We start from the raw sequence: 22,752 nt of genomic DNA, 5'->3' as shown, positions 1-22,752 counted from the left end.
TACAGAATAGCTTTGGGCAATGCTTTGGTTAACATCAATTACCTGCTATTGAGAAAAGTGTGCAAAGCAGGGAAATGAAGAGGGTGGCTGAGGAGAATGGCATATACAAAAATCCTTGTTATAGTACAGTATAACTGTACTATAACAGGAGTATATTATAACATGACTATAAGAGCATCTATACTCTCTGTACAGACAGTATTCTGCCTACACTGAGTTATCAGTATAAGGTTGTAATCTAAAAGATTATATTTGCACAAACAAAATCCTAAAATATTTGGCAAAAAGAGAGATAAAATAATTGAAATCCTGAAAACTTTTATCATTACAAGTAACAAGGTTTTGCTGTACTACTTCCTCCTTCGTTCTTACAGTAAAGCTAAACCAATTATTATCAGGCAAGTGCAATTTACAGGCATGATATTTGTGTGCATATGAGAGGAGGCACAGAGTGCAGAAAATTAAGAATGGTTGTAATGAACTGGAAAAAAATACAGCATTTTATCAAGACATACTTTTTAGTAAATCAAGCTTAAAATTACAAATATGCCTTTGACCAAATGACATAATAACTCACCCATAGCTCTGGAAACTTGTTTTTATATGCATATCCACTCGACAAGTATCGTCTCCATCCAACTCGCATCCTGTCACCACGCTTACTCGAGATGTCGTGTGGGATTGCACCCCTGGGTCGGCGACGGGCTGAGCTGAGGATATAACAGGTGCTGTTAATGGATAAAAATAACCGAGACAAGAATATACTGTACCTACTAAGCAGCGAGTAGAGGTTCAAAATACAAAATAGGAAGAGGAATCACACAAGGCTGGGCAGGGGGGATCACACATGGCAGGGCAGGGAGAGGGACCACACAAGGCTTGGAAGGGGGACCACACACAAGGCTTGGAAGGGGGAACCACACAAGGATCAGCAGGGGGATCTCACATGACTGAGCAGAGAAAATACAGTACTTAAGGACAACTAATGTTATGATCGCCATCTGAAAACCATCCTTCCCGGCCTCAAGAATAATTTTTAACCATATAGAAAGATCGTAAATGGCCCAAGCTGTAATTTAAGTTAAAAAGAAACGAGTCACACACAATCTTGCAAGACATCTGGCTGTAAAGGGGTAAATTGTGGCAGATGGCAAAACAAAATGGTGCTCAGGCAGGCGGTGACACATCCGGGGTTTGGTGAAGTGTAGCGACACTGTCGCTGTTGCTCCCGCAACGAGAGAGGCAACTGGTGGGGGCTTAAATGCTCAGCCAATCAGCGACGAGCTTTCTGTGATGTCATTGGAAGGCACCAAGCCTGCCCCAGGAAGCAGAGTCCGGCTCATTGTTCGGCGAGACTTCAGACGGGGAGGTTGTGACCTTGGGCGCTATGTTGAGGACCGGCAGATTTGGATCTTAAGTGGCGAGTTGAGACTAGAAGATGGGCAACATAACTGACCACATTGAGGCGTCAAGAGGGGCCTTTCTGGATAAGGTCATACAAATATTGTTGATGAAGGGACCTGCTGAGAGTAGAAGAGACTCGATAGTATACCAGAGTTGGAGGGAGTTGCAAGTACCTTCATTTGGATCTTGGTGGGTCAACGAGAATGGACTGACCATCGAAGCCTAGTGACAGTCCAGACCAGTGAGCGTTGGACATAACAACTCGGTGTGTGTGAATTCATAAGGAATAGCCATGGAACAGGCTACTGATGACACGACCAAGGTCATGATAAGCAAGTGCTTCCTCTTATTTTGCCTGAGAAGAGGCAAGTGGAGTGTTGACAGTGAATAGAATTAACGTTAGTATTAATCAAGGTCGAGAGCAGTCATTGATTGCAGACTTGATTGAGGCTATCAAAGACATTTATTTATGTACAGTAGTTCTTTTGTTAGTAAATATTCTTTTAGAATATTTAAATACCTTGGGGTATATGTAAATGCAGCATTTTAAATGCTGCATTTACATATACCTTCATTACAATTATGCCACATCATTTATATGTGAAAGCCTGATGGTAGGGTACTGACCACTTGAGTTCAGGAATAAAGATTTAATGAAATAGGGGAAAAAGAGCCTCACATTTCAAGAGGACTAGAGCAGAGAAATTGAAGTCATTTCTTCCACGATAGGAGCAAGTGAGAACACTGATGATCACAATAGCTGGATAACCACAGGTGTCTGAGATAGAAACCTGCCACTCAACCTCCCGCTCTCAAGGGACAGAAGGTAGCCTAGTGAGTTCCCAGACTCACTCGACTCACTAGAACCTGATGCGAGGTTCCCGTGTTTTGGGGCTGGTGTACACAGTGGTTAAGCATCGACTTCATCATGAGGAAAAGTGAGTACAGAGCTGACAGTTAAGAGAGCAGTGACAGTGTCGACGGTGGAGCTCAGTGAGGCTGTCCCCTTTGCCTTTTTCCATAACACTAACCATCCCATATGATGCAGGAATTATATATAGCTATGAAGCTCTCACACATGGCTAAGTAGTGACCATACCAGACTAATTAGGGGCAATACATAACTCTAAAAAAAGTCAAACACTAATAATTAAGCCACAGGCTTATAGTCCTCATCAAGTTTGATGACAAACCCAGATAACTTCCTTAAGAAGTCTAAAATGACAGTTAACAACTTCAAGCATTTAAAGCTACAATGCAGAACAGGGAAGATGCTTTCTCTACAATACAGTATTAATAAAACTATGGAACATTCAATCCTTCACAAGCAACAAGTTTACCATCCTCATCACAGCTACTTTAGACAGTAGCTATTGGGTAAGTTTCACAACTCTCTTTACACAACTTTAATGAATACTTTTCATGTAAAAAATCTTTTTTTTTTTGCCTACTCACTAATTATTGGCATTCCTGGCGTCTCGACCAGTTGATAGTCCATCCTCAGAACAAGGGGCTGACGTGGATCTACTTTATCAGGCTGAAAATAAAACATAACATACAAGTTCATCATATATATTAAAAACCTATTATTTCCAGGAATGTAAAGGACTGCCTTTGGTTTGTATTGGTATCCCAGCTCTTGTGGTAATATTTCCCAGTTACTGTAATGGCCCACTACTTTTTTTTATGGTAAAAAAGACCATGTCAGAATATATGTCAGCTATATAATATTTTCAGCCACCTCAAGTATCTATGGCAGGTTTGCACTAGGTAAAATAGCCAGCTGCTTTTCTGCATTTATATATTTGTTCACGTTCACATGCTCACATTTGAACTTGAGCTGGAACTCACCTTGAGCGAGACTGCGTAAGTTTTACATTGCTCTTGGCCCAAGGCGATAGTTTCCTTAAATTCCTGGACAAAGGCATTAGTGTCAGTAAAGTAGGCTCTTGGAGATTGAAATGCAGAGTCAAGATATATATTACCCGTGATGGCTGTAAAAAAAAAAAAAAAATGTAATTAATTAAAATAAATTAATAAAATAATATATCAGACTATACAAAATCTAATTAAAATATCCATATGTATTTAAGCAGTTTTGTTTTTTAATTATAAATGCAAAGAAAACATTTAGTTTAGCTGTATTGCATCACAAGATAAGACTTTGAATATAATGGCACATAATAATAAGAGAAACGATAAGGACAGAAATATGAGCAGTGGCAGACAACATCAGTAACCTTACGTCACGCATTCAATATTTCTAACAGGTTATGCTCTTGCAATTTTATGAATCGATCCAAAATGGGACTTTTTTCTTAAAGTCTTATTTATTGATTCTCCTGCCTTCTATTTTGACTTCATCTTAATTAAGTTATAAATACTGTACAAAGAAAAGTTTCGACACAGGACTTACAGACATGCCTTGGAACTTTGTGACCATAATAGTTTAAACATGCCAAGAGCTGGAGGGACGTCTCTTGAAGGGTAATCGTGGATGGTGTTGCCTTCATGGAGCCAATGAGAGCTGCAACGGGTCGAGCCTTCAGCACTACTACATGACCAGATATAAAACTGCCTATTGCTAAATCTAGAAGGAAACAAAAACAAAAATTATTTGCAAAATTACCAGAGAATTAAATTGTTCATTTATGTCAAGAACTCTTAAAAAATTAACAAATTGGAAGTTCCTCTAGAGCTCTTCTTTAAAAGGTCTATTGTAATTTTCACAAGGAGCAACAGTTTTAAGCTTTAAAAAGCCTCAATGTAAGGAAAATGGCAAATGTTTTTCCACCCATAGCATGATAAACCCACCAAATTACATACTTGCCAAGGCCATAAATGCCAAGAAAGTACTCTTTATTAAGTCTACTTTATAATATAACTGGAAATAATCCTAAGAATAACAGAGTGGGGGGGGGGGTAGAACCTTCAACAAACCACTGGCTTCTTGTCCCCATGGAGGTCACTAGGAAAGGTGGACCTCACATAAATTCAAGTGCTGTAATTTCATGCTATTGTGAACTTGTTTAACAGAAATTCTTTTTAAACAAAAATTCCTAAAGTAATAATTTAGTGTAAAAACTATTTTGCCTTCTTTATGTCCCATTGTTGTTTATTTAAGAATATACTGCATCTGATTTTTAACTTGAATCCAACAAGGCTACAAGAGTGACCAGTGAGGGCTTGATGCTTTTATAACTGCATTCCTCTCCATGTGTAGCACATCAACACATATCAATATGAAGCTACATAGGGCACACAAACATTCCTCAAAGTCATCTACTCGACTGACTGACCACTGTATTCCTCCTATGCATTAATAAGTTTCCAAATGAATGCCAATACTGTATACTAAATCTTTACTTTTCTCAGTTTGCAGTATATGAGAAACAAGAGAGGGCCAATTATATAATTGGCCCTCTCTTGTTTCTCATATACTGCAAACTGAAAAAAGTTTATATAATTGGCCCTCTCTTGTTTCTCATATACTGCAAACTGAGAAAAGTTTATATAATTGGCCCTCTCTTGTTTCTCATATACTGCAAACTGAGAAAAGTTTATATAATTGGCCCTCTCTTGTTTCTCATATACTGCAAACTGAAAAAAGTTTATATAATTGGCCCTCTCTTGTTTCTCATATACTGCAAACTGAAAAAAGTTTATATAATTGGCCCTCTCTTGTTTCTCATATACTGCAAACTGAAAAAAGTTTATATAATTGGCCCTCTCTTGTTTCTCATATACTGCAAACTGAGAAAAGTTTATATAATTGGCCCTCTCTTGTTTCTCATATACTGCAAACTGAGAAAAGTACAGCTTTAGTATACAGTATTGGCATTCATTTGGAAACTTTTTAATGCATAGGAGGAATACAGCAGTTAGTCAGTCAAGTAGATGACCTTGAGGAACGTTTGTGTGCCCTGTATAGCTTCATATTGATATGTGTTGATGTACTACACATGGAGAGGTATGCAGTTATAAAAGCATCACCCCTCACTGGTCACGCTTGTAACATGAGAACAGTTTAAGGCAAAATAGTGTCTCTTGGGCCTAGTGTAGATAAATATTCAATCCAATTGTGTATATATTTGTCAGATGGTAAGTAAATTACACCTACAAATTGATGAATCATTTGTGCTCTTTTGAGTCCCCAAAGCTGAAATGTCTGGTACTTAAAACTTATTTTTTCTTGTATTCTTATCACTTTAATAAATTCAATTTCTAGATGGAACTTGTAATGAATAAGCAAACACAGCACTAACCTGGATAATCATTGTTGTCAATGTCAGTTCCTCGAGACAGAGCCATACCAAATCCTGAGAGAGGCTGTTGGAAATCCTCTGGAGAAATTCGTTGCGAGTGGGCCTGCTTCAGTCCCCTGGGAGAGCCCAGGTACACATACACTGCACCATCTCCCTCCCAGGGTGCTCCCACCACCACATCTGCAAATGTCAGATATTTGTAAATTAATGATACCCCAGTACAGTACAGGACATAATAAAAATTATTATCGCATATTACTGGGATAATGAGCATGAACATTTTATAATGTACTTATCTGTGCCTGCAATGAGCAAAATGTTATAGGTAGCTTCTTGGAAAAGGTCAGTTTTTGGTCTAGGAAAACCTTGACTAACTTAGCAAGGCTTCCTGCAATGTAAAATCAAACCATACTACTGTATGGTTTCTGACCATCTTTACTGGCTTCAAAACTTAATTATACATATGTTAGGATTAAACTTGAGTGAGTAGACATTTGTTTGTCCAATCCTTATCCTATTCGGTCTTTTCCATTCTTATCAGTTCTGCAAACAATGCAATTTAAGATCTTACTTTCTCATGTAGGTCATTCATCTGGCGTTTATTTCAATTATTTTTTCTTCATGAAATTCGAATTTAAGCATACTGATCAATACACTTCCTTTCAAATATTTGTTTTCTAATTACACAATGTGTTATGCAATCACTTAAATCTATATTTCTATCCTCCTATTCCTTTTTGTATATATTTTAAGCTAACTTCACAATTATTGCTAAGTAATGTCCTCTCTAACACAAGCGATTGAAATACAAATAAAATAAGATTTTAGGGGTATCATATTCATGAACCACAAATGATTTAGGTCACCTTTTGAGAGTGAAACTAAAATAGCCTCTAACTTAACCTTGCATGGAATTCAAGCCGAGTTTTAAGCAACTTAATGTTAAAATCACACAGAACTTTGGAAATCTTTAGCGGGTGTCTAATAAATATATTAGTCCAAGACACTTTCAGTCCCTAGTTACCCATCATTACTATTAAACATGTAAGAACTAATATCTCACCTGCGTATCCATCACCGTTGAGATCACCTGGTGAAGCAAGTGTTGTACCGAACCTGGCATAATGAGTGCGTGATCCAAAGTAATTAATCTCAGATCGATGTGGCCTATCATCCTGTAAAAAAGATTTAGCATTACCATATAGCAAAAGCACGGAACAGTACTGTATATTAATAAAATATATATACAGTACTCTCATTTATGACATACTACTTCACTATTTACAGTATGCATTTTATTAATACAGTAGTCACACACTGAGCAAAACAATTAGGCTATTTGCAATACAAAAAGGCTGCAGTATTATACATAACTAAGATACATATCTCAGGGTACAATTAAAGTGGCCTAAACATAAGAAATATCGAGAAGATTCGTGTTAGAATTATTAATCTTACCCTTTCGGTCATATTCAACAACATATATATATATATAGTATATATATATACTGTATATAAGTGTATATATATATATATATATTTAATTCTGAAGTGGCTTATGAAATCTGATTCAGCTATGAAGAGACCAGTCAAGGCTCGCATGTACAGTACATAGTTAAATTAAAGAAAAATATGATGCTTACCCGAACACTGAGGTAGACTTGAATTCGACCCATGTCTGGAATGTCTGCTTGGGAAAACATTGGGGAGCCCACCACCAGGTCACTAAGTCCATCACCATTAATGTCAGCAGCAGTGAGTGCAGCTCCAAAGTTCTCTCCCAGCTGTGTGCCCTGCCACTCTGCCTTCACATTAAAGGGCTGAGACTCGTCTTCAGGAAAAGCAAAGACAATAACCTGAAAATTATCAACACAAGCCGAGTTGTAGTAGGAAACCAAGTCAGAAATAGTCGCAAGGCAAAATATAAATAAAAAATAATAATAATAATATGTCCAAAGTAAATACAGATTTTCCAAGAAAGTCTTGGAAAATCTGAGACGATTGGGCAACGTAGTCAACATCGAAACCTGATTGACTCGGCATAAATTTCTACCGTGGCCCCCAATATGGTTTAACACTAGCACTAGAGGGTTCTCTTAAACTCTCCTACCTTGCCCCCACTAATATGGCCTTACTAGAGTAATTATACATGGTAAATACCTTGCCCAGGGAGCTCGCGCCGCGAGGTGCTCCGCTAGCGTAAAGAATCTCATCTTCTCTTAAGAACCTCCCCGAGGTCACAGCATAACCCATGAGATCAAAATCTTCAATATTCGCAGTGAAGTATGGGTTGGGCACCAGCTGGCTGGTGAACATGTGGTCCTCTGTTACAATAGCCTGGCGCCGCCGGCGGCGTCTTCTGGAAATCTCCCCGGGGACCGGTGGACTCACGTCCTTGAAGCGAATCACTGTACCTGCGATGAGAACGTAACTATCAAGCAATACTGCATCTGTGATTCAAAACAAATCAAAATGCTACGATTTATGTAATCCTTATTCATTATCATCTCTATCCTACATACACAGCCTCGCTCATGTGCCAGGTAAGTCTACTACGGGCTCACCATAGCCCGTGCTACTTGGAACTTTTGTTCTGAGTAGCTGAATCTAAAACAACAACAACAAAACATCTCTATCCTGGTTTAGGGGTCATTTTCACTACGCATGAAAATGCTTATTGAGGGATAAAATGATTTGCAATATAGGTATGTTCAATATTCCATTCTATAAATGGTTATCTGGCATTTAAATATAAACCACTGCAACCTTCTAAGTAATATATATTGCTTTAAAATCTCACGATAAATTTTTTGAACAGCAATTCAAATTATCCTTCTGGAAGTAAGTAATTATCAAAGAAGGCACCAATATCCTTCCTTATATTGGATATCCTTCTGGATGTGATTTATTTATTTATTTATTTATTTATAAATTTATGCATATACAAGAATGTACATAAGGAATGTGAGGATACAAATATGGTAATTACAGTCTTGTAAAGCCACTAGCACGCGCAGCGTTTCGGGCAGGTCCTTAATCTAAGATAAGCTTAGATAAGCTTTTGTTCCATATAAATCGTAAACAAATTGTGATATTCGTCCAAGGAAAACAAAACAATGCTTTCCCATAGTCGAGGGGCAGTAAGCCTTATGCGTATCACTAGCTACTGACCTTCACCAGGACGCAACCCACAACAGTTGCTTAACACCCGTGTACCTAAATATTGCTAGATGAACAGTCATATCAAGTGAAAGGAAAAGTTGGCCAAACGTTTCTGTGGTAACGGTAGAAAGGGCGGCCCCGAGCCGCCCTTTTAAATCTCCACACTACTACTCGTTTGGCCGTTCGGGATCCTCCAATTGCCTCTTTCACGAGGATCTACACTTACCCTGCCAGTTAAAGACGCCAGGAGCCCCAACGATCATCTCAGTCGGGTCATCAGGGAAGTGCAGAGACATCCCAGCCTCACCGTGGGAGTAGAAGAACAGTGGTCGATTAAAAATCGGGTAGGTCTGCTTCCCTGTTGGGGATAATGAAATATAGTATTACACACACATCTAAGTAATCCAATTATTATACATGCTACTATACTATAATATACATGTTTTTATACACGCAACCTCATCAAAACACTTTATTCACTCAATGTGTCGAAGAGGTCAAGCTCTAGTTCGGTGACCATCAACCGATCGGCATGTCCTCCCCTCTTTTTACCCTCTTCCCTACTCTTCTCCCCCATCTCCCCATTGATCACTTCATCCTCATCCCCTTCGCACTCCCCCTTTGTCCTCCCCCTCTCCCCTATCTCTCAGATAATATATTATTATGAAGCACTGAAACAACCGTATGGGTCTCTCAGAAAATATATTACGATCACTAAAAACTCTAGGCGAATCATACCATATTACACGTGACTATGACACTCGAATGGGCGTCTATAATTGCTGACATTTCTTAAAACATTTAACTTCGGCCTACCCAGACAAACTATGACCGTCCCATACCCCAATCCCCTGAAAAGTTGTGTGAGGCTGGCCCCCAAGCGCCTGCAGCCTCCAACTATAGATAGATAAACGAATAAACAAACAGACAGTCTCTTATGGGTATGGATATGATGGTATACTTACTTAACTGTATAAGCGGGAGTCTCTTGTGAGCCGGAGCGTCCAAGAGGTCTTGATTGAGCCAGTAACAGGCGCCGTTCATAAGGTAGGTCTGGGGGTAGTACTGGTTCCTCCAGCGCGGGGCGCATACCTGTGCACACACCGCGAGTTAGTGTTGCTAACTTACAATGCTCAAAGTTTAACCCAGTAGGAGGCCTTATTAGCACTATTTCTCCAAAAATGTTTAACTGAAATGTAAAAAAAATGTAATATCCGTACCAATGCCCCGCGCCGCCTTTATGAATCTCTACACTACTCCTCGTTTGGCCACTCGGCCTCTTTCACGAGGATTTACAGGAGTTAGGTAGCTAAATTTACTCATGTCCCTAATTGAATTTTAAAGATTTCGGCTCAGATGCGTTCGTTTGAAGTGAATAAACTGCAAGTTAGGTATGTTCTCTTATTTAACATCAATTTTTTTTTAATGAAAATTTTTGGTATTTATCTCAATATATAACGTTTTATTTACTTACTTATATACCAGACTGTACAATAGGCTGTAAAAGTACATATTTTAGTGATTATATGACACATTCTTACAGTCAAAATGTGTCATTTATTAATTACTAGAAGAATATGCCGAACAGCGTTTTGGACAAAATGAGGTTAGGTTAGGGTAATGCACAAAAAGTTTATTTTGAATGTACAATATACGTCATGCGCCGGTTTAACCCTGAATCCTTTTGCTACATAATTTTCCCGGCGTGGCGCCTGCTTTTGACAGTTACTTGCTTATAAGGTATTATATTCATCAGTGTAAATCGTGCGGCTGTGTGAAAGATTTATAGTAAAGCGAATTAATTAGTAATTAGATACAAGTAGATATTAAAACCCTTCTGACTCCGTTGTTGAATAATGTTCGGCGAAGCCTAGAAGGAATAAGTCAAATTTCTTTAATTCGAATTTTTTCTCTACGACAAAGTCATTCAATAAATTTTGTGAAATGTAAATATCCTAACAGGGAATAACAGACGAGGAGTCACAATAACTTGGCTGAAATATGGTGACCAAACCACACATTAGAATGTGAAGGGACGACGACGTTCACAATCGACTTGAGAATGGTCCAGGACCGACAGAAACGTCGTCGTCTCTTCACTTTCTAATGTGTGGTTTGGTCAACAGGGAATAACACTAATAATCAAACAATCAAAACAAACCACAAACAACATTAAGAAACAAAATCTACCTTGCCATACACGTACAAGACTCCCTTGCTTACTTGAAGCAAACTGGTCAACACAGCGATCAAGTTTATATACAGAAATGAGGTTTGTAAATATCTATCCTACTCATGGCCAAATGTGCAATACCTTGTTGTTCAATTTGTATTTTTTGTATTTAATATCTATACGTCATAAGGAAGATGTTTGCAAAACATTAACATAGTATTTCCTCATCATTTGTATTTTTTATTTAATATCAACATACCATCAGGAAAACACTTGTGACACATTAATATTATATTTCCTCATCATTTCCTCAGCGCACATTGATTACATCAATACTTCTTATGAAACTTGCATGTGAAGGTAAGAGTTTATATATATATATATATATATATATATATATATATATATATATATATATATATATATATATATATATATATATATATATATATATATATATATATATATATATATATATATATATATATATATTTGTTAATGCTCAGTTTCTTCAAAATTCGAAGTGGATTTCATGGAGTGCTAATTGTTTGTAAACATTCTAAGACGTTACAAGTGAACCAGATACATCCTTTCCTAATCAAATCAGGCACCATGCATCCATTCATCCACCCCTATTAATATCTATACCTTCTCTCTCACAATTCTTCACATTTGTCTTCCACCCCTTCCCCCTTTCACCCCCGTCTCCACCACTTACACTTCCATCGAGTCCCTATTTTCTATCACTTCCTCCCTGATGAAATAGCAGAAGTAGAGACAAAACTAACTGGAACGATCACTTACGCAAATTCTCGCTGAATGCCACATAACATGAAGAGAGAGCTAAGAGCAAGGAAGGAGTAGCTCTGCTGGTCAAAAAGAAGACTTTCGAAGAGATAACTACTGTATTTAAAATACTTAATCGTAGAGAAAGTGGTGACTGATCATGATGTACATCACAGAGATCCAGAATAGACTAAATCGTACTTTACCTTGAGGTGGTTCAGGGGATCAGTGTACCTGCAGCACGGTCTTTGACCAGGCTTTCTGGTTGACGGTCTGATTAACCAGGCTTTTGGTTTCTGTTTTCCACTAGCACCGACAGGATAGATATGGGGCACATAATAAATGAACTAAACTGACGCTTGCAGTCTGACGTAGAAACAACTACCCGATTGGTAAAGTATCCTTTGATAACGTTTACGTTTGTACATGTGGAGAAAGGGTGTTGGAAAGCCTAAGGGGCCCTATATTATGTTTATAGTACGTTCTCTTAGTGTATATGTTGCACCCATACTTCTCAATGGGGTTATTTTGCACATTTCACGGTGCTTCCTGCTCGCCTAAGGAGTTATTTCATTGTATTTTATTAAATGTTTACGGGGCAGTAAAATGTTCTATGTACATTGTATATAAGTCAGTAAGTTTGTCAGGTTTAAATGAAGATGATATTGTGCAACAGTATTCCACCTTTGAGTAGGTTATCGTGAAAATACTCAGAATTGCCCTTGCATCTCTTGTTGAAAAGGTTCCTGTTATCCAGCCTGTCATTTTTCCTGCATCTGTAGCAGTTACATTATTTTAATTTGTTAAATAAATGATCCTCAGATATGATCACGCCCAGATCTTTTTCATCTTCCTTCCGCTGTAAGGCATGGATTGACTTTCTATATGAATTTTCTGTTTTAATTGTCTATAATTTTTCTTTGATCGTCATTATTGTTTACATTGCTCATCTGGAGACATTGATCACTGTATTTTAGTCTGATGCATAGGGCAGTGTTAATTTGAGTAAGGGAGTACCTATCGGGAAAGAAGGAAGGAGTCACAGTCAGAGGTAATATATCAGAGTAGAGTACCACAAGGGTTAGTACTGTGTCCCAATTTGTTTCTATTATCTCACCAACTCTACCAAAGCTGCCAACACGATTCTTCACCGTACTAACAATTCCTACACGAGCCTTCATCAGAATGAAAGTCAACCCGTCAACCAAAAAGCATAGTACTTACAGCAACGTACAAAAATGGACTGTTGCGCTAAAAAAGTTAACGTTATGTACTATTAACTGTGTAGAGAGCACGAGAAAGAATAAAATAAAACCCTAAACATTCCTAGGTCTAGTATAACACACACACACACACACACACACACACACACACACACACACACACACACACACACACACACACACACACACACACACACACACTTTCTAAGGCATGCAAATTGGAGACTTGCAATAGTCCAGAACGCCAACTTTCTGCGGTACAACAATCTATTTGCGTACGCTCAACCAACAGTCGCTATACGCATCGTACGTTTTGGATGGATGTTGAAAACTACCTCCATCAGCCTTCGGTATACAGAAAGCTGCCTCACTTCTCCTAAACGTTACACACCTGACCGGAAATAACTGGCCCAGCCAGACAAACTTATCTCTAATGGACGAGTACGGTGGACAACAGTGTACAGTTAGCGTGCCTAATAAACCTTTGACAAGCCACCGGCTTCTTGTCCTCGTCGAGGCCACTAATACTAGTGGCCTCTCACGTCAGCTTACAGTTGGTGTGGCTAACAGTTTGCAGTTTGTGTAGCTAATGGTTTACAGTTGGTGTAAACAGTTGTAAAGAAAGTGGGGCTTTAATCTAGGGTGAAAACATTCTGCAGGTGTTCAAGTCATTACTGAACTGTTCAAATTCAAAACGCAACAATGTGATGTACAGTGCACTTGTACTCTGTTACAAGTCTAGTATAGGAGTGATTATATTAAGTTAACAAACCAAGTCGGAAAAGGATTTGATTAGCTAATAAGTTTTTGGGATTTGATTAGGCTTTTCTCCAATCTTACTGCAGTACACCAACACACCAGCTCAAGTCAGCCTTTTTTATTGCAATGCATCACATTAATTTTGTGTTACAACAACAAAGTATTGCAGGAACTGCAGTTTCCTGTATGTATACATATATACATACATTAGTCTTGTATCGAGGCCCCCCTCCCCCCATGGTCGAGCTACTGATCATGGGGGGGGGACCTTGATAATGCAACCCACAACTGTTACTTTCCTCCCGGGTACCTATTTACTGCGAGGTAAACAGCGGCATTAAGTGATAGGAAACGCCCCTGACCATTTCAGTCCAGCCCGGGATCCCCGATTGTGAGTCGAGAACGAAGCCAACTGTACTACGAAGCCCTCAGGGAAATGTAGCCCTCATGATCTTACTGTAGAGAAAGATCGTTGTAAGATTCCTGACGCCTGGGATTTATTTTTTAATGTTTGGTGTAATAATTCCCATTGTCGGAGACTGGAAGCATTATCGAAGCTTCGCTTGGCCGACTATTCACCTTCCCAGGATGCGACCCACAACAGTTCATTAACTCAATGGTAAAAGGTAACGTGCCCAAACGTTTCTGTCCTGCCCGGGTCTCTCGGTTGTGAGTCGATGACGTAGCCTACTGTGCTACAGATCACAGAGAAGGTCAGTTCTCTAGTAGAGTCACCACAACCGCACATCATAATCCAGCGTTTAAGTGAGGTATCTCAGGCACAAGATAAAGCTGTGGGATAATGGTAATATCCGCATTATTGATATTAAATATTGAGTAATATTGTTTCCGTCAGCCTTGGTGTACGCTGAGAGGGTAGCAGAGGCCACGTTCCTCTCCAGTAATGCCGAGAACATCATACACCACACCACACACACCAACAACCTTCACATACAACAACATGATTGCAATCTCTTCAGGTTATGTCAATACAGCAGATGATACGTCGCACGGTATCAACAACCTCACCAACACGACTCCAGCACAGAGATTGAAGCACTCGGTGTTCGGTCTAGCATTCCCCCCCTATGCAAGGATCCGTGAAGGTATACATACAAAACACCTACCCGCAGCTCTAGCTAAACCATTGAAACCCCACGATATCCAAGTGCTACCTCACAGCCTTAGAAAACGTGAAGGGAAGATCACAACACCAATATCACCACCGCGGGCAAAGTCGGCGCAGTCATCATGCTGGCTTCTGAGACATACACAAGACGCTGCATCTACTCAGTGGCTCATTTATAGATCCCTACATCACCATGACAACGTGAAATGGACATTAAGACCTAGAAAGTCTGCAAACAATGCAATGATACTTCAACGCTATAACCCGGGCAAACCATCCTTTTACCTCATCCCTCCAAAGAATACCAAGAATATGTTGCCCAAAACTCACAAACTTAAACTTCGATATGCCCCATTATCTCGGGTCTCAGCAGTACACCCTACAATCTAGCACTAATTATTGTACATCTTTATCAAACCTATGTACATTCAGTAACACCTACCTTTATCACTAGTATGATATGCTCAACGGAATTACAACGTAGGCCTGTCTGGGCGTGTCCCCCACTAGTTATCAGGGTAAACTGCGATAACGTATATTGCCATAGGTTATTTTCCTCAGTACCTATTGAATCTGTCACCTAATTTACCTGGAAGGCGAGTACATCATAGAATCATTTCCTAACCTCAAATTCTGTATTTATTTTCTTTAACGTACGAATTGAGTTCGAGGGTATAAAGGGAAGTTTATGCACAGTTTACAAACATGGGAATATTAGTGTACAAAAAGCCACGATTCGAAACCCCATACAGCCCAAGTGACTGGAATTAGTGTACACTTTGTCTCTTCCTCAGTCTTTGACTCGGCACTAGCAGGTTTAGATTTTGGTTTATCCATCACTTAAGTGGGAAATGAGACGGGCTACATCACCACTTACCCCCGTAGCCTGGCGTCCAGCTTCATAACGTGGCTGGGAATCCAGAGACGCGCCCAACCACCCTTCATTCTTCAGATCTTGGTACATGAACTCGTTGTGCTGGTTCTGCGATACATTATTCGCTGCAATTTGAAAATAATTTAGTTTTGGCTGCAAATTTAATATCAATTAATTTGTGTTGCAGTTTTAAAATATTTTACCGCTTCGATTTTCTGCAATTGAATAATAATTTAATTTTCGCGCAATAATAAAATAGTGTAAATTTTGTATACAGTTGTTAACAGTACAGAGGAATTCCTACATAATTTGATCACTTTTTTACACGTGAAAGTTGATAACCTATTTTATCGTATAATATTACCTACGAATTAAATGGTAAACGTGTACAAATCATGATGATAATCTGCTCATCACGTAACAAAAAAATACAACCACCAGAAGCACTACCTGTTTGATCAATGAAGAGCTCACGACAAGCACCGTCCACGAGGCTACACTTGAAGATCACCCCGGGCTCCTTGAACCTCGTGGGGTTGTAGTGGCTGGAGTTGGCTCGCGGGGCGCCCACCACCAACCTGCCCACAGACAACCTCACTTGCAACTTATATACATAACATTAACCAATAAAAAATAAAGGAAATTGCAGAAGGCCTGATGGCACATACGAAGCAGCTCGAATTTATATATAGTGTAATTTTATTTTATTTAAAATTTCATTACACAAAAAGGGTTGTAACATGAGTTATATGCACGGAACATGGAGGTACCCTGGAAGTCCATACCCACCGCCACAGTGCAGAAACCCCAGCAATAAATCTACCTACCAGGAAGTGTCATCATTAGTGCGCCGCTGAAGTGCGACAGAGAACCCAAAGTAGGATTCGCGGCCTTGCGTGTTGGCGTACGGATAGGTGAACACTTGGGCCTCCTGTGTCTCCAGGTTGAAGCAGGTAACTAGCAGCAGCTCCTCCGTAAGAATCCCCAGCAGGATGATACAGATGGTGCTTCGTAGAAGGGAACGCTGAGGCATGGTGGTGGTGTTGGAGATGGCGGCGACGGAACAGGAGGTAAGAGTTTGTGAAGGAAGTCTTTGTGATGGAGGTAAAGTTGGCGACGGAGGAAGCTGTAGGGATTTAGATGGTGATGGAAGAGGTTAAGTTGGAGATGACAGTTGTGGGGAGGTGGAGATGATGGTTATGGAGAGAAGGTAGAATTGATGAAGGGAAGAGGAGGAGAACGAAGAGGTAGTGTTGGTAGTGAAGGAAAAAGTAAGGAGAGGGAAGGACCTGTTACCACCCGGCTCGTAGCGCCGAAACGACCTCTTTCGCTTCAACCTGTTGGCATGACAGTTTGATTAGCTTGATATACACAATTAAATGACGACTTGTTTGTTGGGTTAATTTAGTAAAACGGGAGAGAACTGTGTAAAAGGGAGAGCTATGCAAAAGGTAGATAACTATGTGAAAGAGAGAGCTATGAATAAGGAAGAGAGAGGTATGTAGAAGGGAGAGAGCTATGTAAAAAGGAGACATGCATGTGAAAGGAGAGAGATGTAAAAGGAAGAGGGCTATATAAAAGGGAGAGAGCTGTGTGAATGGAAGACATGTCAAAGGAAAGAGACCTTTAAAAAAAATGTGAAATGAAGATATAACTATGTAATCAAAAGATGTTGGAGTAGCGTGAATCAGAATGGATTGTTGTGCAATATATAAACACATTTATGTTGCAGAACATAACATTGGCATCAGCATATATTATTAATTCACTCATTATATATAAAGGGATATCAAGTCTTATACACAACACCTTCACAGTCATTACGCTCGCCTCTCAACCGCGTTCAGGATACGTGTATGTGCTATTATCAGAGACAGGAAGTCTGTCAGTGTTCGTATCCAGGTCTCCCTAGGTCAACTTCCCCAGGATGCAACCCACAACAGTTACCTAACTCCCAGCGGGTTCATATTTACTGAGGTGATAAGAACACGTTCGCAAAAGCCTATGGTTCTGGGGCCCCGGGAATGATTACATCCGGAATCATTGGAGTGTGAGTCGATTGTACTAACCTTAGTCACATTATATATGCTGTATGTTACTTATATAATTTATAATTCTAAATATAATTAAAAGAATAGATGAGAGGAGTTGCGCAGTATGAACCTCAGGTGTCTGTCAGTTATGTATTCTCAGTTATGAAATACAACAATAAACAGCCTGTTATATAGTAGTTATAATACTTATATTAACTATTTGTGGAACCTACACAAATGGACTGTTGCCAAAAAAAAAAAACACGGTTTGTACAATTTATTTAAAGCGGGCACGAAAAAGCATGCAATTAAACCGCCTAAAATTTCCTAAGCCTAGTATAGCAATTAGATGTGCTAAATTAGGCCTAAGCTGGCGTACATTACGCCTAGAATGACTTATTTCGGCCAAGGTCAGATTAGGATAGATTGTACGGATATTAAATGAACAATTGTAGTGTATTGTACGGATATTGTTCCAGCTTCTTCGGCAACGCCCTTTGTGGAATTCCATTGGTACAAAACGTGAACTTTTTGGTACAACAGCCTATTTTTGTACCTTCCACCCATAGTTGCTCTAAGTATTAACAGTTTTGGTGGAAGGGGTTGAATAGATTATTCGATCTAAAGCAAAACACATTACAGGAAGCCGTTGGCGGCGCCAACATGGCCGCCGACGCCGGCAACCAGCTGGAGGCAGAATTAGCTTCGTCATCCTCATTAAAGATTCTCATTCTAAATAAAAATGTTTATTTCTTAAGTCATTATTTGGCGACTGTCAACTTTTTAGTCATTAGTGGTAATATCTGAAATGGCACCTTTTTTTTTTATTCAAAGAATGGACATCCTAACATGTATAAATAGCATCGATAAACGTTCTGGTTAAGCAACAGGATGTCCAAGAAAGAGTTTTCCTTTATTTTACAAAAGTAAATGTCAAGTTCTCATAGCACAGAATTGAAACCTTACTACGATATTAACACAAAATCTCTTTGCGTAATTTTTGACGATTTTTCAATTCACAAGTACTCTATGGTAATCTAGTACTCGCAACTAGGCGAATACTAAATTTAACTACTACACAGTGGTTCAGTTTGGTGTTGTACTTCTGGCCTATGAGCCCCACCCCCCTAGAGGGTTATTAAAGGCCTAATCACGTAAGCCTACACACCAACCAACAATAGATATCAAGCAGGTATTAAGCAGTCCACTGGTAACTACGCAATATTAATTAAGACAATTAGTACACGTCGGACTCACTTCTGATGACGTATGATAGTGCTACATAGCCTTCCCGGCTTGGTGCCTTCTTTTGATAATTACTTTTTACTTCTGGTCATGTATCTAAACTTTACAAATTATTTGAATATAAGTTTCATTCGCAAAAAAACAAATATAATAATCATATTTATTTCATAAATATTTCCGACCGGAACGCTTCGGTTAATATATGTATATCCATAGTATGTATACTTGTAGATGTTTACAACTGCAATTGTATGATATCTAGTGTAATAACTTAATTTGCATTGTTCTGAGCAGAGGCTGAGATAAGTGTATTAGGGTCTTCTGCGATATTATATAATATAAAATCATTCATAACGAGCCTGACATGCGCAGACTTGAAATAGAGGGGGGTAGAAATAGCCTAAGTTACTCTATCCCTTTGAGATTGAACTTGAACTTGAACTTGAACTTGAACATGCGCAGGACATCCAACCACACCAATAATTATCCAAGGCTAACATGGAGACTTTATCGCTGTACTTTCGGCATGAGGATAATTAAAAAGGCGAAAGATTTATGCGTTACACCCAGAGTTTGCCAGTGCAGATTACTTATCACATGCCTCTGTATGACTAACCATCCTGTGTGATGGCGATTTTTTAGATTCATGTAGCTAGCTTTTTGACACACTGTACTCCCCTCTTCATATAGTCTAGGGTAGCTGCACAAATGCAGATGTACCTAATATATTAATAACATAAAAATAAGATAATTACAAAGTTTAATTTAGAATCAACACGGAGAAATATGGAGGCGGGCTTTAATTATAAACGGCCTGTTGGGTGGTTTGAGGTGAATAGCCTTAGTATCAGTACAACGTCCGGTTTGCGAGAACAGAGAAAGCCTTGTGTCTGATAGCCGAGGCTTCTATATAGAGCTTAATGCTAATACAAAAATTTCTCCAAGTGTATAACCTTGCGTTACTCGGCCAGTCAGGTTCAGCCGCGATAGATATGGTAAGGAAATGAATGGATAATCACAGGAACATAGCCCCAACCTCAGCTAGAACCTCGATACGACAATTAAAAGGTTCCATGTCTGACAGGATATACTGTCAGAGACAGTATATCCAATCAAGCAACAATCAATCAAGATACTGTGAGTCGAGGCAGACGCAATAGTTCATTACTCATCTCTACCCCTCTCTGCATAATACATCGAATTTTGACGTCAAAATCGCCCACGTCAAAATTAGATGTACTAAAAATCATAATGGCTTGCAAAATTAACGAGATGTCCAGTATTCTATTCGTGGGGACCCCTCTGTTGGGTTGGGTTAGGTTCGGGAGTTCATCATTGAACCATCATTGTTCATTATATAATTAGTTCATCATTGATGAAATGAATGTTCATCATTAGTGAACATCGTTCACTAGTTCATCATTGTAGTGAGGCTGTGAACGCTGGAGACGACAGGCTGCTCTACCGCCTCAAGAGTCTGCACAATTAAGTGCCACTTAATTGATTCACTAAAACATAAAACTTTTAGTGATTCACTAAAACATAAAACAGCACGTAAGTGTTTAATTATATATCTGATGTGTTTTTCACATTAACTGAAGTTATTACGTCTTTTGATTCACGCTTGTGTTAATCATGACACTCATGCAATCTGTATATAATATCATCACCTCATTACACACACACACACACACACACACACACACACACACACACACACACACACACACACACACACACACACACACACACCGGCCAGCCGAGCGGACAGCACGCTGGACACGTGATCCTGTGGTACCGGGTTCGATCCCGGGCGCCAGCGAGAAACGATGGGCAGTTTCTTTCACTCTATGGAGTCTATGCCCCTGTTACCTAGCAGTAAATAGGTACCTGGGAGTTAGTCAACTGTCACGGGCTGCTTCCTGGGGTGTGTATGGGGAGGGCGGGGGGAATACTGGTAGTAGTAGAAACAGTTGAGAGGTGGGCCGAAAGAGCAGAGTTCAACCCTCGCAAGCACAACTAGGTGAATTCACACACACACACACACACACACACACACACACACACACACACACACACACACACACACACACAAATAAATTTGTTTAATGTAGGAACAGTAAATAAACGGAATGAACTAGGAAGTAAAGTGGAGGAAGCCACTTTACTTCAAGCAAATATATAACAGATTAGAGTTCAGGAACCAAAGACGGAATTTGAGAGTTGAGAGACGGAATCAAAGAGCTGGAGCTCCGCCATCGCAAGCATAGGTAGCAGAGTACATACACGTACACACACAACAATTTAACGATAAAAAAGCGGGTAAAACAAAATAAGGAGAAACTTCAAATTTTTTAAAACTGAAAAAAAACTCGGTTCCAGATAACGATAGGCGTGAGTAACCGAAAGGGAACTGAAATGGGCGAAAGAATACCCATCAGAGAGGAGGCAGAGAATCACAGCAAAGTTAGATAAATCACACTGGAGTAGGATAAGAAGCGGAGTTCCCAGAGGATAGGTTCTAGGACCCATACTACATTTACGTCAAAGAGCCTAACACTCCTACATGTCAATTTTTGCGGAGAAATCAAATTTAACGCGAAGAACGTGGACAGACAAAGACCAGAATATTCAAGAAAAACAAACAGATTACGGATTTGATTCGAGAAATAGGTTACTGTAATACATTATCAGTATGTAATGAAAATGAGGCCAGGAAACGGGAAACCACAATTAAGTTTGAACTATCTCTCAAAACCAAGTAGATAAAATTACCTAGAAATAGATACAACACCAAGTCTTACTTCAAAGAAACAGATCAAGAGAATAACGTAGGCGCGTTATGAATACATAAGTATTCATAACGCGTTATGAATACTTATGAATACATAAGTATTCATGACACTGCGTGCCACCTACGTGAGACCAGTCCTAAAGTACGCACCTCCAGCATGGTTTCCCTCTCAAGACGCACATAAGGAAACTTGAAAAGTTCAGAGGATAGCGAAGAGACAGAGAGAAGACGTGATGGACAAATAATTTAGAATAACTGACAATAGAACGATAGAACATAGATGGAAGCTAGATACAAAACAATAGAAATGCGAGAAAATACTATTTTAGTGTTAATAGTAAAAAACGGAGTCTGCAAAGGCGAAGTCCACGAGTTGATTCTAGATTTTGCAGGTACAAATTAGTATATACAAGCGCACACACGCACGCGCACACACGCACGCGCACAAAACACACACACACACACACACACACACACACACAAACACAAACACACACACGAAGAAAGTATAAATAAAGGTGACCTGATGCAGATATACAAAACATACAGGGGATGTCGATGCTAAAATAACGAAGATATTTGGATTGATCAGTAACAGAACGCGAGGACATGCATAAAAGTAGGACACGCATGCAAGACGTACAGATGTTAGGAAATATACTTATTCATTGTAAGGGTTGTAAGTAAGTGAAAACAAAGTACCGAAAGTTATTGCAACACATGAACGATAGCGGAAAAGGCGAGGTTACCTCAAGCTTGACGAATGTATGTCCGGATATCCTAGCCTTCTGGGTCATGGACAAAGGAGCCTGTCTTATACTATACACAACCTTGCCTGAAGCCCAATTCAACCTGTCCTCAGGGAGGAGATCCGCTCAAGGGAATGGATTGAAAACGACTATATA

General features: G+C 39.4%; 1 protein-coding gene across 3 annotated transcripts in view; it reads right to left on the bottom strand.

Annotated features, from left to right (window-relative positions):
• LOC123774745 (integrin alpha-PS3) overlaps nt 1-22,752 on the bottom strand; it is a 54,774-nt gene that overhangs the window by 13,552 nt on the left and 18,470 nt on the right. For 2 of the 3 annotated variants that reach the window (XM_045769291.2, XM_045769292.2), the window contains exons 2-14: nt 16,603-17,112; nt 16,226-16,353; nt 15,779-15,900; nt 9,797-9,923; nt 9,058-9,189; nt 7,830-8,083; nt 7,313-7,525; nt 6,733-6,844; nt 5,670-5,849; nt 3,821-3,994; nt 3,256-3,398; nt 2,860-2,941; nt 578-710 (exon numbers count right to left, since the gene is read on the bottom strand). In XM_045769291.2, the coding sequence (XP_045625247.2) occupies nt 578-710; nt 2,860-2,941; nt 3,256-3,398; nt 3,821-3,994; nt 5,670-5,849; nt 6,733-6,844; nt 7,313-7,525; nt 7,830-8,083; nt 9,058-9,189; nt 9,797-9,923; nt 15,779-15,900; nt 16,226-16,353; nt 16,603-16,808 (2,006 nt within the window). In that variant the 5' untranslated portion in view covers nt 16,809-17,112. Of the gene's footprint in view, nt 1-577; nt 711-2,859; nt 2,942-3,255; nt 3,399-3,820; nt 3,995-5,669; nt 5,850-6,732; nt 6,845-7,312; nt 7,526-7,829; nt 8,084-9,057; nt 9,190-9,796; nt 9,924-15,343; nt 15,491-15,778; nt 15,901-16,225; nt 16,354-16,602; nt 17,113-22,752 lie in introns of those variants that run through there. The other variant, XM_045769293.2, reaches the window with a different exon arrangement.

This window comes from Procambarus clarkii, chromosome 68 (assembly GCF_040958095.1).
Source record: "Procambarus clarkii isolate CNS0578487 chromosome 68, FALCON_Pclarkii_2.0, whole genome shotgun sequence".
Classification (NCBI taxonomy): domain Eukaryota; kingdom Metazoa; phylum Arthropoda; class Malacostraca; order Decapoda; family Cambaridae; genus Procambarus; species Procambarus clarkii.
The sequence above is the reverse complement of the archived record's forward strand: the minus strand, read 5'-3'. Positions and strand labels throughout refer to the sequence as shown.